General features: G+C 51.8%; 2 protein-coding genes across 2 annotated transcripts; one reads left to right on the forward strand and one right to left on the reverse strand.

Annotated features, from left to right (window-relative positions):
• Window positions 1-528: 528 nt before the first annotated feature.
• CHRNA10 (cholinergic receptor nicotinic alpha 10 subunit) lies at window positions 529-8,993 on the forward strand. The gene is made up of 5 exons (XM_015827796.1): window positions 529-598; window positions 3,407-3,552; window positions 3,739-3,893; window positions 4,901-5,433; window positions 8,458-8,993. The coding sequence occupies exons 1-5, from the start codon at window positions 529-531 to the stop codon at window positions 8,991-8,993; spliced, it is 1,440 nt and encodes a 479-aa protein (XP_015683282.1).
• Window positions 8,994-10,079: 1,086 nt separating this feature from the next.
• ART1 (ADP-ribosyltransferase 1) lies at window positions 10,080-15,045 on the reverse strand (the record flags this gene model as incomplete). The annotated part of the gene is made up of 3 exons (XM_029286514.1): window positions 10,080-10,111; window positions 12,844-12,882; window positions 14,301-15,045. Coding segments are annotated over 3 exons (816 nt in total), but the record flags the coding sequence as incomplete, so codon positions are not given.
• Between the last annotated feature and the right edge of the window lie 145 nt (window positions 15,046-15,190).

Raw genomic sequence — 15,190 nt, forward strand, 5'->3', positions numbered from 1 at the left:
CAGCCTCTTTGCTGGGTCTCACAGACTCTGCTTCCAGCCAGATAAGAGGGTACCTGAGATTAAATGAGTTTATTCCAAATATTGGAACGAGTCTTATCACGTAACCTGTTGCTTCGATAGATATTTGAGAACTCCGTGGGCGCTTTTGGCTTACCTTTTACATTTTTCTAGAAGATGGTAGAGGACAGGAAGGCCTGGAGGAACGTTGTTCATGGGGTCGTGATGGGTCGGACACGACTTCGCAACTAACAACAGGAGAGTTGTTGTTTTTTTTAATTTACTTATTTTAAACCTCCTGCTCCCTTTCTCTGTCTCTTCTCGCTGGGGTTGTGTTTCCACCTGGCTTGAGTTGAGGAAAATCCATCTGGGTCCAGCAGGCGACCTGCAGCCCTTGGAGAAAGAGACTTTTTCCGTTATTCCACCAGCAGGAGCTCACGTATCTCTGCACATGCCTTGCAAACAGGTCTAAAATGTCCCAGGCAGTTTGGTGGGGCTGGTTCCTCCAGCTGCATCTCGGTGGGCGTGAACATGTTGCGGACTCCTGGGGTTTGCGCCTTCCTGCTTCTTGGGATCGCCCTGGGATTCTTCAGGATGCCAGGTAAGGCGTTTCCCAGGATTTGAGGGTGTCCCCTGGAGGGTGTCTCTGCCTTGAGGAAAGAGGGACAGTGAGAAGGGGCGGCTTTATCGGCTCAGCAACGCAATCCTTGTGGCACTCCGGTGGCTCCCTTGAAGGACCTTTTGGCGGGCTCCTTGAGATCCAACATCATCTCCAGATCCTAACAGAGGTGGGAGGGACCTTTGCCTTCCTCCAAGGATGGCAGGTAGGATTCCCCCCCCAATCCAGCGCTTCTCCCTTCGGGTTTTAGCTCCATGTTTTCAGCAACACACACAAAAGGAGTCCCTTAAGTGCTCCGTGGCCAGGTGGCCTGCCAAACCGCCATTGGGGAAGGGCCATCAGCTAAATTGCAATTCAATCAGCCCGGCGATGATCAGCCAGGGCTCTAGTAATTGGAATTGGTGTGTCTTGATCTGTAAGCGAACCTCACAAGATGTCACCAGAAGTCCCCGACAGCGGAAACAGGACACCTGTCATTAAACTTTCAAACCAGGGAAGGGACAGCTCTGCATGATAGCAGTGTTCCAATATCTCAGGGGCTGCCCCAAAGAAGAGGGAGTCAAGCTATTCTCCAAAGCCCCTGAAGAAGGCAGGACAAGAAGCAACGGGTGGAAACTAATCAAGGAGAGAAGCAACCTGGAACTAAGGAGAAACTTCCTGACAGTGAGAACAATTAACCAGTGGAACCACCTGCCTCCAGAAGCGGTGAACGCTCCAACACTGGAAGTTTTTAAGAAGAGACTGGACAGCCATTTGTCCGAAATGGTATAGGGGTTTCCTGCCTGAGCAGGGGGTTGGACTGGATGACCTCCAAGGTCCCTTCCAACTTTATCATTATTATTATTATTATTATTTGGCAGGTCGCACCAACGAGGAGGTGGGGACCGATGGGGAAGAGGGAAGGGGGTCAGGTGGGGAGAGGAAGGCTGTGGTGAAGAGCAGTAGACTCCCGCTTCAAATCTCACTTTTCTCGTGGGGGTTCCTGAAGTGCTGCTAGGCCTTCGGTGTGCCCAAAACATGCAGACATTTTACTACCAGCTCGGTCACTTCATCGGTGCCTGGAGACGGCCTAAAAACGAACCATCTGCAGGAGAGCATCCAAGCTCAAAACATCAAGGGCCAAACAACTGAGCTACGAGAAGACCTTCTTTCTCCACGCTTAGCCCCTTTGATCTTTATCTTTTATCTCTCATTGGTTTTACTGATCTAGGGGTCCCAATGGACAACCACTTATGTACATTACTCTGCACGGCACTGAGGCCACCTTGGAATCTGGCATCCAGTTCTGGTCACCACGATACTGAAAAGATGTGGGGACTCTAGAAAGGGTTAGAGTTAGGGTTAGGGTTCACCCCTCAGCTACAAATATTCTCCTTTATTAGATTTTCCAGAAAAGTAACTTCAACCCAGACCCAGGAGGGAGGATCAACCTTGTGCCAAGGCTGATCGCTGGAGCCCGTCTTTCGAGGGCCAGTAACTCCTGCTTTAAACCCATTAAAAAGTTTCCCTGCCCATCTTCAGTCTGGCGAGCCTTGCAGGACAGCACGGGGCACCACGGCGATTCGCGGGTGAATTTCCGTGTGAGCATTAATCCACCCAGAGCCCTCCTTTCACGCGGTGTCACTTCGGTTTAATTAGAATCATTCATTTGGCAGAGTGAGCGCTGGCTCATGGCCAAGGATCTGAGTCCCGTAAAGAAGAGCGGTGCGTAGCAGATGGCCAGCTGCTGGCACCTGCGCCTGGACCCGAATCCACGTATGCTCAGAGAATGGACTCGCCTGGCAGGGGTGAGGCTGGCCAGCAAGTGACCCTGTCCAAACCTACCTCCTACTCACCCCCTTCCTCCATTTATTCCCAAAACGCAGCCAATGGTCCAAAAAACCAGGAACTGTTGCATTAACAGAGGGATAAAATCAAGAGTACAGAGTACAGAGAAGAGCAACAAAGATGATCAGGGGACTGGAGGCTAAAACATACAAGGAACGGCTGCTGGAATTGGGTAGGTCCAGTTTAATGAAGAGAAGGACGAGGGGGGACAGGATAGCAGTGATCCAGTATCTCAGGGGCTGCCCCAAAGAAGAGGCAGTCAAGCTATTCTCCAAAGTGCCTGAAGGCAGGACAAGAAGCAATGGATGGAAACTAACCAAGGAGAGAAGCAACCTGGAACTAAGGAGAAACTTCCTGACAGTGAGAACAATTAACCAGTGGAACTACCTGCCTCCAGAAGCGGTGAATGCTCCAACACTGGAAGTTTTTAAGCAGAGACTGGACAGCCATTTGTCTGAAATGGTATAGGTTTCCTGCCTGAGCAGGGGGTTGGACTTGATGACCTCCAACGTCCCTTCCAACTACTACTACTACTACTACTACTTCTTCTTCTTCTTCTTCTTCTTCTTCTTCTTCTTCTTCTTCTTCTTCTTCTTCTTCTTCTTCTTCTTCTTCTTCTTCTTCTTCTTCTTCTTCTTCTTTCTTCTTCTTCTTCTTCTTCTTCTTCTTCTTCTTCTTCTTCTTATTCTTCTTCTTCTTCTTCTTCTTATTATTATTATTATTATTATTATTATTATTATTATTATTATTATTATTATTATTAAGATCACATGAAGCCAACATCGTGTTATGGGGAGATCAACTCCAAACCGTGCTTAGCGAGTTAGAGGGGCTGCGAGGACGGGGTGCTGTCCTTTTGCCCAGCTGTTCTTGCTGGAGGGAGGACACGAGAAGGGGGCAGGCTCGCCCTCCCCTCTCTTTGCCCCCCCCCCCGGTTCTCCAGCCTGGTCCTTCTCTCCACAGGCTGCTCAGGAGCCCCAGGCAAGGTGGCCTACCAGCTGCTGCACCGGCTCTTTGCCAATTACTCCAGCGCTTTGCGGCCGGCTGAGGACACTGACGAGGCACTCAACGTCACCCTTCAGGTCACCCTCTCCCAGATCATAGACATGGTAAGGGCCCAGGATGGTGGGACACCCCCTATCAAGAGGGGAACCTGGTGAGAAAGGGGATACAGGTAGAACTTGCCCCCAATTTCTGTTGCTAATTTCTGTTCCTTGTCACCGTTTTTAAGCCAGTCCCTGAGGTTGTTAAGTTAGTCATAGAGTTGTTAAGTGAATTCTTCCCTTCCGTTCCAGGACGAGAGGAACCAAATCTTGACCGCTTACCTGTGGATCCGGCAGGTGTGGGTGGACGCCTACCTCAGCTGGGACAAGGAGGAGTACGGCGGCATTGACAGCATCCAGATCCCCAGCAGCTACGTGTGGAGACCCGACATTGTCCTTTACAACAAGTAGGTGACCAAGGACGGTGGCCGAGGTGTGGGAGGGGATTCCCTACGGAGGAGCCGAAATGACCCTGGGGAATGCAAGGCCCAGCGGTGTGGAGGGTGGCCTCCGAGGCTGGGCAGGGAGGCTCCCCCACAGCCACGTGGGTCCTTCCCTGGCAAGGTTGCAGCCAGGACAAAACACTTTGTATATCAACCCTACGCAAAGACACCTTGCAGCAGCATCAGGTGAGCGTCAGTTGAGATGGGCACTGCACAAATGGGATGGACAAGTCATAAACAAAAGAAATGTGTGAAGTGGGATCCATGAGGTCTGGTGGATTCCTGTCACGATCTAGTGGCCACGAGAACTCAGTGGGAGCTCCCGGTTCAAGGCCAGAGAGCCACGGCTGATGGGCCTCCTTCATAAGAAGCTCCTTTGGAACCAGAGACCCCGGCTAAATTCACAGGGTTGTTAAGTGAATCCGGCTTGACTTTGCTTATCGGAAGGTCGCAAAAGGGGATCACCTGACCCCAGGGGGACGCTGCGGCCGTCATAAATACGTGCGAAGTGTCCGGATTTTTCTCATGGGACCCTGGGCGATGCTGCAGTGGTTGCTTCTAAAGTGGTCCTAAGCCACTTTTTTCGGTGCCGTTGTAACTCTGAACGGTCACTAAACCGATGTTGTAAGCTGAGGACTACCTCTGCCCTCGTGGGGCACGTGGTCTGGCCAGGTTTCTGGAAGGGAAGACCAGCAGCCAACCAGAAGGTCCCGGTCCCCACACCCAGCTGGGTTTGTAGGTGAGTCTTGTAGGTGAGTCTTTTCTCCGATGTGGTGGCTGCTAAGTAGCAGCTCCTCTAAGCAGGATTGAGGGTCAGCTCCATGACGCTCATCCAGAAGACGGTGGTCCATTCTATGTCCTACTGTTTCTGGAAGCCCAGCTGATGCTTCGTCCCTTTCCAGACCGGTCAGAAAGAGGTCCACGGTCTCTACCCAACCCCAGCCTGACCCCGTCCTCTCCTTCCCTCCCAGTGCCGATGACCAGTTCACCAGCTCCATGGAGACCAACGTGGTGATCCGCTGCGACGGTCGGATCAGGTGGGACTCCCCGGCCATCACCAAGAGTTCCTGCAAGGTGGACGTCTCCTATTTCCCCTTTGACGGGCAGCAGTGCCCCCTGACCTTTGGCTCCTGGACCTACAACGGCAACCAAATCGACCTTCTCAGCATGCAGGAGACGGGGGACCTGACCGACTTCGTGGAGAACGTGGAGTGGGAAGTGCTGGGGATGCCTGCCCAGAGGAACGTCATCACTTACGGGTGCTGCTCGGAACCCTATCCAGATGTCACCTACACGCTGCTGCTGAAGAGGCGGGCTTCCTTCTACGTCTTCAACCTTCTGGTGCCCTGTGTCATGATCTCCTTCCTGGCCCCTCTGGGCTTCTACCTTCCGGCGGACTCGGGTGAGAAGGTGTCCCTGGGGGTGACTGTTCTTCTGGCCCTGACCGTCTTCCAGCTGCTGGTGGCTGAAAGCATGCCGCCCTCCGAGAACGTCCCGCTGATTGGTGAGTGGAGAGCCAAGATTCCAATTCTAGATCCCACCACCATCCTGTCCCTACTCAGAAAAACATGCTGACCTAGATGTCTATGGAGATCCACATCATGGTTGCCCCAAAGGAGTTTTTCCAAAAGGGTCTCATTATGTCCGGTCTAACAAAGAGAAGGGCCGGGGAGTGATGTGATAGCGGTGTTCCAGTATCTCAGGGGTTGCCCCAAAGAAGAGGGGGTCAAGCTATTCTCCAAAGCACCTGAAGGCAGGAGAAGAAGGAACGGATGGACACTCATCAAGGAGAGAAGCAACCTGGAACGAAGGAGGAATTTCCTGACAGTGAGAACAATTAGTCAGTGGAACTACTTGCCTCCAGAAGTTGTGGCTGCTCCAACACTGGAGGTTTTTAGGAAGAGACTGAACAGTCATTTGTCCAGAATGGTTTAGCCCAGGGGTAGGCAACCTGGGCTCTTTTATGACTGGTGGACTTCAACTCCCAGAATTCCTGAGCCAGCCATGCTGAAGAGGAGGTTTCCAAGCTGAGCCATGCTGGCTCAGGAATTCTGGGAGTTGAAGTCCACGAGTCATAAAAGAGCCAAGGTTGCCCACCCTTGGTATAGGGTCTTTTGTCTAAGCAGGGGGTTGGACTAGAAGACCTCCAAGGTCCCTTCCCATTCTCTGTTATTCTGCTTAGGCAACTGGACTTTCTTGTTTTTTTCCTTGGAAATGTTTCACTTTTTATTCAAGACTCTTCTAACAGTAAGAACTGAGGAAGTTTCTTGGATCAAATGCAAAACGTTTTCACGGAGAAACCAAGAAATCCAGTTGCATTATTGGGACAACCATGACCTGGAAATGCCGTGTCCCCTGCCAGGGATTGGTCAGAGGCCCCTTGTGACCCAATATGAAGGCTGCCTCTTCTGCCCTTGAGGCCAATTGGCTTGATAGGCTGAGAGTTTGTTTCAGCCCCTGATTAGCCCAGGGTGGCAGTAGCCATGGGGGGGGGGTGCCATCTGAGGGGCAGCAATGGTGACACACTGAGGGGGCTGCCTTAACCTTTCTTGGTGCCACAGGTTCTTTCATAGATACCCAGGTCAGTGGGCTCCCAAACTCCCAGAAAGCCAGCACAACTCCACTTGAATACAGGATAACAGAGTCGGAAGGGACCTCGGAGGTCTTCTAGTCCAACCCCCTGCTCAAGCAGGAGACCCTGTATCATTTCAGACAAATGGTTGTCCAGTCTCTTCTTAAAAGCCTCCAGTGATGGAGCACCCACAACTTCTGGAGGCAGGTAGTTCCACTGGTTAATTGTTCTAACTGTCAGGAAATTCCTCCTTAGTTCTAGGTTGGGTCTCTCCTTGATAAGCTTCCATCTGCTGCTTCTTGTCCGGCCCTCAGGAGAACAGGTTGACCCTCCCCTCTTTGTGGCAGCCCCTGAGATGTTGGTGTCACGTCACCCCTTGTCCTTCTTTTCATTGATTTCATTCATTTAATAATAATAGTAATAAAATTGGAAGGGACCTTAGAGGTCATCTAGTCCAGCCCCCTGCTCAGGCAGGAAACCCTACAGTATATCATTTCGGACAAATGGCTGTCCAGTCTCTTCTTAAAGACTTCCATGTTGGAACATTCACAGCTTCTGGAGGCAGGTTGTTCCACTGGTTAATTGTCCTCACTGTCAGGAAGTTTCTCCTTAGTTCCAGGTTGCTTCTCTCCTTGATGAGTTTCCATCCGTTGCTTCTTGTCCTGCCTTCAGGCGCTTTGGAGAAGAGCTTGACTCCCTCTTCTTTGGGGCAGCCCCTGAGATACTGGAAGGCTGCTATCCTGTCCCCCCTCGTCCTTTTCTTCATTGAACTGGACATACCCAATTCCAGCAACCGTTCCTTGTATGTTTTGCCCTCCAATGCCCTAACCATCTTTGTCGCTCTTCTCTGCACTCTTTCTAGAGTCTCCCAACTGCTTCTTGGACCATCTTTCTCTGGGTCATTGTCGAGGGAATTTTAGCTTCAGTTCATTTGTTACTCATGCCCTGGTCATCTCATGTTTGGACTACTGCACTACATGGGTCTCCCCTTGAAGAGTATTCAGGAGCTACAGCTGTACAGCTATAGAATGCAGCTGTGCAGAGAGTTCTTGGGGCATCTAAGATGGCTCCTGTTACACCACCGTTGCGTGAGCTGCACTGGTGACTGGTTTGCTTCTGGGTGCTAGTCAAGGCTGATTATCAAGGCTTGGGTCCAGGCCAGGGGTAGGCAACCTGGGCTCTTTTATGACTCGTGGACTTCAACTCCCAGAATTCCTGAGCCAGCCATGCTGAGGGGAAAGGGAGAGGTTTCCAAGCTGAGCCAGGTTGGCTGAGGAATTCTGGGAATTGAAGTCCACGAGTCATGAAGGGGCCATAGTTCCCCCATGCTGCCTCAGGAATTCTGGGAGTTGAAGTCCACGAGTCATGAAGGGCCCATATAGTTCCCCCATACTGGCTCAGGAATTCTGGGAGTTGAAGTCCACGAGTCATCAAAGGGCCAGGTTTGAAGACCCCTGACCTACGTCTCTTCCAACTCTGTTATTCTGATTTTGTCCATTTTAATATTTAATGTTATAAAGTGTGTATCTCTGTTCTTATGATGATTGTAAGTCACCTGTTAGTGAGGTGGATGGCATATAAATATAATAAGAAAATAAATAAATTTGGAAGGTGGCAGAATAGAGAATTTGCCTTAAGTGGGAATGAGAATCTCTTCTATCAGAATAGAGTTGGGAGGGACCTTGGAGATCTTCTAGTCCAACCCCCTGCTTAGGCAGGAAACAATAGACCAGTCCAGACAACCCGCTGTCCAGTCTCTTCTTGAAGACCTCCAGTGATGGAGGACCCACAACTTCTGAAGGCAAAGCTGTTCCACTGGTTAATTGTCCTCACTGTCAGGAAGTTTCTCCTCAATTCCGGGTTGCTTCTCTCCTTGATTGGTTTCCCTCTGTTGCTTTTTCTTCCTTCCTTCTGGGGCTTTGGGGAATTGATGTTCTCCTCCTCTGTTCCCTCCAGGGAAGTACTACATTGCAACCATGACGATGATCACCGCCTCCACTGCCTTGACCATCTTCATCATGAACCTCCACCACTGTGGCCCCGGGGCCAGGCCCGTCCCCAGGTGGGCCCGCAAGTTCATCCTGCAGTACATGGCCCGCATCTTCTTTGTCTACGAAGTCGGGGACAGTTGCAAGAGCCCCCCGCAGGAGCCAGACCCGCTACCGCAAGTCCAAAGGGCCAATGACGAGGAATCCACGGGGAGAGGACCCCCTCCTTGGGAGGCCCCACAGTTCCAGGGGCCCGGCCCCATCCCCAAGGAGGTGGAGCCCGAGGAACAGCCCCCTTGCCCCAGAAAGAGCTGCTGGTGCCATCAGGAGAACATCCTTCAGAACGTGGACTACATCGCCAGCTGCTTCCGAGACCAGAAGGCAGCTTCCAAACGGATGGGGGAGTGGAAGAAGGTGGCCAAGGTTATGGACCGCTTCTTCATGTGGACCTTCTTTGCTATGGTGGTCATCATGAGTGTCCTCATTATGGGCCAAGCTGTGTGATGCACAACGCCCATTGTTCTGTATCCTGAACTAAGATGCTTTGTAATTCAAGACCAGACAGATAACTCAACGAAATGGTTTTAAACAAATATTTAATCCGGGAATCCTTAACAGAAACTTACATTTCTGAAGATGCGTCCAGAAGCTGAACATTTGTCCATTTACGTCGGTAAAATCAGTAATTTCTCCATATTCATTTTAGCCTGGTTATAGATGATATCCATGCATGCGGCATGGTTGGTTTTGCACAAAGACAATTAAACACGAGCTGGCACATAGCCAGGATATCCTGTGATGAACTTAGTAGCCCCTCCCACTGACTTATTAACATAGGATTCACTGAACAGCTAAAACTACATTACCCATAAGCCATCTCTTAAGGAGACAGCGCTTAACCCTTTAAATGCCAAACATTTTAACATACAGTTCTCATCTAAGTAGCCAGTTCAGAACGCCCATTGTGTGCCTGGGAAAGGCAGAGGACACTCCCAATGGGAGGGTTGTGAAGAACCAGGAGCACTCGCCGAGTTCACAGCACAGAAGAGTTTATTATTGCGAACTATACCCAAGAATCTGGTCAACTACCGGTCAAAGCTAAATTGGCACTAGATGAGGCTCAACAAAATTCACAGGGAGTCCGCCTTGGGTCTCCCGTGGCTGTGCAAAGATTCCAAACTGATGACATGTTTGACCCCACCTTCCAGCTCAGCCAGCTCATCTCCTACAACGGCCTCGCAGCAGCTTTCCCAATCAATTGTGCAACCCCTCCTGGCTATTGTTTGGAGTTTTAGGAGCGCCTGCAAAGCAGCTCTGGTGAATTGAAGGGAACCTCGATATCCTCCAGGGTTGCAAGTGCTTTTGGGCTGTGCTGCTGGGCCACAGGGCATAGACACAGGGAGTTGCAAAGCATCACACCTGAACTCCTCCTGCATGGGGCTGGTTCCAACCAGCTGGAGATTCAATCTTTGGTAACAAACAAAGAATTCCTGCCCAGCCCTTGGGTCCTTTGGAGGCTGGTTGAGGAGAGACAGGAAGAAATGGGCGACATGACTGACAGGTATAAATATGGAAGGGAATCATTGTAGCTCAGGGTTGAACGGTGGCGTCCTTGTTGCCCTCTGCAAGAAAACCACCCAGCTCAGAGAGCACCAAAGATCCCACAGTCGTCCTCCCTCCTCCTCCTCCTCCTCCTCCNCCTCCCCCTCCTCCTCCTCCTCCTCCTCCTCCTCCTCCTCCTCCTCCTCCTCCCTTCTAGCACTGATGATGTTACCTAGTTGGGTCATGAAACATCTGCAAGAAAACCACCCAGCTCAGAGAGCACCAAGGACCCCACAGGAGATTTCTGTGGTTGGGTTCAGGCAACACACCTGGGACCAGATCTGTTAACCTTGGTTTGCCTTTTCTGGGTGCCATTCCATTCTAGGCTGATTGGTTAGTTTGGGATTCATTGAGTTCCCAAATCTAGGAAATGAGTTAATTCTATATCCAAATCAAATACACAATTATTGCACAATCGTGGTCAGAGAGGCTGATTTAGCGGAACCATCCAAGAAAACCTGAGGTTCCTTCGCATCACCGTCTTGCCAACATATCACAATATCAGTTAATATCAGTTCTCATTTATAAATCACGAACTCTTTGGGTGATGAACACCACCATACTAAATTCCTTCAAGGGAATTAAGACCTGGCCACTGAGCTAGACAGTCATTTTCGTGATGGTCATCTGAAGATTCTCCTGGGAACGGCAGGGAAGCTTCCATTTTTATCTCTTCCTAAGGCAGAGAGTTATCCATTTCCTAATTTGCACAAGCCACACAACTGATGCTTTAAAGCAGGCAGGTCCAACCTTGGCAACGTTTAAGACTTGTGGACTTCCACCCCCAGAATTCCCTAGCCAGCCATGCTGGCTAGGGAATTCTGGGAGTGGAAGTCCACAAGTCTTAACGTTGTCAAGGTTGAGAAACACTCGACAAGGGGATCCTTCTGGTCTCTTCCCACTCTATCATTCACGACTGGCTGGGGGAATTCTGGGAGTGGAAGTCCACAAGTCTTGAAGTTACCAAGGTCGGGCACCCCTGATTGAAACGGTGAGTAAAACCAAGCAAGGAATCGCTCGTGGAGACCACGCCAACTGGCCTCGTCTTCTGTTGCTGCTTCTGGAGAGGCGACCTCCGGAAAGGGTGGGGCTGAATCACAGGAGTCCCGGAGGTCCAAGGAGCCCCACGGCAAGGAGAGGACCCCAGAGGAGGAATGGGGCTCGGCCTTCAGCGGAGAAGGGGCTCCAACTCCCACCTGCCCAGAGAAAGGGAGACGGGTTGGCTCCTGTCCAGACGACGCCATCCACCCATCCCTGCCCAAGAAGAGAGGATGAAGAACCCCCCCCCATGGGACCTCCATCCCAAGCAACCTCGGCCTCCAATTCCACCATCATCCAAGGACAGCCTCCGGTGTGTATGCTTGTGTGTGTGTGTGTGTGTGTGTGTGTGTGAAATCTGCTCTGTTTCACCCCCAGCTCTAAGGAGGATGATGATGAGGAAGGCGTGAAGATGACGAGACCCTTCCCCACCCTTACGGTCAGGGATTGGGCCGTTCTCCTCCAGGCCTGAGTTCTACTGGGTCCAGCTATCCTCTTCCTGCCTCCCCAGGCTTCCAGCAAGGGGTAACAGTCAGAAGGAGGAGTGCCTTATACTTTTGTGCCAGTTTACCGTACTAGTCAGTTTCAGGCACTTTCTCTCCTCTGTTCCCCTTTGAATAGAAAATCCATTCCAGTTCTCGGGATTTTGGCTGGCCTCACCATCCTGACTGTCTGCCTTCCTCCTCTCTAAGGATCCCTCTGCCCGCTGGCTTTCCAGATGTTTCTTTGCCCGCGTGGTTTAGGGCAGGGCTTTTCAACCTTTTCACCCATTGTACCACATTTAGGATATGGCAACATCCGAGGACCACCAGTCGCCTAGCAAGGGGTCAAAAACTTGATGACCAAAAAAAAAAAGGAAAAAAGTGATAAAGTACAGGTAGTCCTCGACTTACAACAGTTCGCTTAGTGACTGCTCGAAGTTACAATGGCACTGAAAAAAGTGCCCCCCAACCACAGCCGAGCAAGACCCCTGCCTGCCCGCCCGGCCGCGCTCTTCCTCCTGTCTGAGGTTTTCATTGTTGTGGGCATTTCTGTTGAGGATTGGCAGCGGGGGTGGGGTGGGGGGTGTTTGGTTTTTATTCCCCCCCCCCCGTCTGCTGGGTGGTTGCAGCAGGTTTTGGTCCCTTCACATGACCCTGGGACACTGTGACCGTCATAAATATGAATCAGTTGCCAAGCATCTGAATGTAAATCACAAGACCCTGGAGAGGCTGCAACATTCCAGCTGATAGGTGCTTCTTCTGGGCTCAGCGGAAGCGGCAGGATCAGTGCCGAGCTCCAGCTGGAGCCTGGCACTGATCCTGGAGCTTCCAACTGAGCCCTGACAGCCCTGCAGCTCCAGCCGCCTCTCGCTCAGGCTTGTGCGGTGCTGCCACCGGTTCAGCCCATTCCCCTCCCCCGCTACCCCTTTTCTAGGATGGTCGCGTACCACCTGCCTGGTGCCAATGTACCACAGGTGGGACCCGTACCACTGGTTGAAAAGCCCTGGTTTAGGGGGAAATGTGGGAGTCAGATCACCTGTCAACCGCCCAGGCAGAGTCCTGAAATTCACCCACCACTTTCCCACTGCAGTGCCTGATGATGGACATGCTCCCTAGGGCTGATGACCAACTGGACAGGGGAGTTCCCAGTTACCGGCTCGCTCCAAGATCAGCCCAAGGCCCTGGGCCAGAGACTGGGACAGGAGGTCCAGAGCACCTGCTGCCTCTCTCACCTGTGCTGAAGGGGCATCTCTGCGTCTTGCATGTTTTCTCTGCAAAAGCAAAAGAAATCTGAGTGGGAAAACGGATTACTGGCCTTACGGGGAACATTTGCATATCACCAGAGGATTCTGGGAGATCACAGTGAGCAACAGAGAAGTAGGGTTTACCTACATGAATTAGGTATATTTAGCCTCATGAAGAGAAGGACGAGGGGGGGACAGGATAGCAGTGTTCCAATATCTCAGGGGCTGCCCCAAAGAAGAGGGAGTCAAGCTATTCTCCAAAGCCCCTGAAGCCAGAAGCAGCAACTGATGGAAACTAACCAAGGAGAGAAGCAACCTAGAACTAAGGAGAAACTTCCTGACAGTGAGAACAATTAATTGGGAACTTCTCGAAATAGTGTAGGGTCTGCTGCTTGAGCAGGGGGTTGGACTAGATCAGGGCTTTTCAATCTTTTCACCCATTGTACCACTTTTAGGATATGGCAACATCCGAGGACCACCAGTCGCCTAGCAAGGGGTCAAAAACTTGATGACCCCCCCCCAAAAAGGAAAAGTGATGAAGTACAGGTAGTCCTCGACTTACAGCAGTTCACTTAGTGACAGTGACTGTTCGAAGTTACAATGGCACTGAAAAAAGTGCCCCCCCAAGCCACAGCTGAGCAAGACACCTGCCTGCCCGCCCGGCCGCACTCTTCCTCCTGTCCGAGGTTTTCATTGTTGTGAGCATTTCTGTTGAGGATTGGCAGCGGGGGTGGGGTGGGGGGGTGTTTGGTTTTTATTCCCCCCGTCTGCTGGGTGGTTGCAGCAGGTTTTGGTCCCTTCACATGACCCTGGGACACTGTGACCGTCATAAATATGAATCGGTTGCCAAGCATCTGAATGTAAATCACAAGACCCTGGAGAGTCTGCAACATTCCAGCTGATCAGCGCTTCTTCAGGGCTCAGCAGAAGCACCAGGATCAGCGCCGATCTCCAGCTGGATCCTGGCGCTGATCCTGGCGCTTCCGTTGAGCCCTGACAGTCCTGCAGCTCTAGCCATCTCTCAGTCAGGCTTGTGTGGTGCTGCCACCAATTCAGCTCATTCCCCTCCCCTGCTACCATTTTTCTAGGATGGTCGCGTACCACCTGCCAGGTGCCCATGTACCACAGGTGGTACCCGTACCACTGGTTGAAAAGCCTTGGACTAGAAGACCTCCAAGGTCCCTTCCAACGCTGTTATTCTGTTCCACTCTTTTCTGGTTCAAGATTCTGATTCCCTGTTGTTCAGTCGCTAAACCGTGTCTAACTCTTTGTAGCCCCCCCCATGGACCACAACACGCTAGACTCCCCCCCCCGTCTCCATTGTCTCCTGGAGTTTGACCAACTTCCTATTCATTGTGTCGATGACACCATCTAACCACCTTCATTGCGCTGAGGACACCGTCTCACCATCTACCTAGCCGCCTGTCTGGTTCTTTAACCGTTACCTTTCAGGAACAGACAGTTGTAGATGCTGGCATCTTCCAGCGAGAGAAGATGGATGAAGTTGGTCTCCTGACCCTTGGTGAAATTGACCACTGTGAACTTCTCAAAGGGAGGGATGAGGACCTCTTCCTCGCTCGGGAAGAAGGAGTAATTCTGGATGTTGACCCCGTAGCAGGTCTTGATGGTGAAGAAGGAGTCTGTGCCGAACTTCAGGGCGCTCTCGTTGCTCCGGGAGGAGGAGGTGAATTGTCCGAAGCGGACCGCCTTGGAGCGCTCGGAAGAGAAGCGGACGTTCCTGACCCCGCGATACACCTTGTGACATCGAGGCTGAGCGGTGACGCCCAGGAGGTGGAGGGCTCGCGTCAGGAGAAAATGGAAAGTCTTGAAACGGAAGCGGTTGAGGTAGTCATCCCTGGTGCGCCCCGCTTCCCTCACAGCCGCGTTGAAGTCCTTGTGGAAACGGCCTTGGACGGTGTAGGCCATGAGGGCGATGGCGTGCTCCGGCTTCAGGGTGGAGGGCCCCGGGAAAGAGGCCTTTCTCTCCCTCCACATGGAGGCCGCCTCTGCCCAGGCGTCAGCATAGACCCTGTTGGCGACAAACTCCGTGCGGTTCAGCTCCGCCAGCTCTGCTTCCATCAGCTCCACGCAGCCCTTGTACTGGTCATCGAAAGAGGTCAGGGCCATGTTGAGGAGCACCTCCTTGAGGGGGAAGAGGTCTCTTCTGGTCTTGAGGGGGAAAGCGAAGACCTGGAGCAGGAGGAGAAGGACGTGAAGGGGCAGAAGGAAGCGGGTGGCCCAGATAGGGATGGTCTATAAGGTTATTTTGACATTTTCACTGTACTGAATGTCTTTGAGGAGAGGAGAAGAGGAGAGGAGAGGAGAGGAGAGGAGA

The sequence above is a fragment of the Protobothrops mucrosquamatus genome, unplaced genomic scaffold, assembly GCF_001527695.2.
Source record: "Protobothrops mucrosquamatus isolate PMUCROS unplaced genomic scaffold, P.Mucros_1.0 scaffold3953, whole genome shotgun sequence".
NCBI classification, from domain to species: domain Eukaryota; kingdom Metazoa; phylum Chordata; class Lepidosauria; order Squamata; family Viperidae; genus Protobothrops; species Protobothrops mucrosquamatus.

Coding starts and splice junctions, on each gene's coding strand:
- CHRNA10 (XM_015827796.1), top strand. CDS start 529: ATGTTGCGGACTCCTGGGGTTTGCGCCTTCCTGCTTCTTGGGATCGCC. Junction 3,553..3,738: donor TCTCCCAGATCATAGACATG/GTAAGGGCCCAG, acceptor CTTCCGTTCCAG/GACGAGAGGAACCAAATCTT. Junction 3,894..4,900: donor GACATTGTCCTTTACAACAA/GTAGGTGACCAA, acceptor CTTCCCTCCCAG/TGCCGATGACCAGTTCACCA.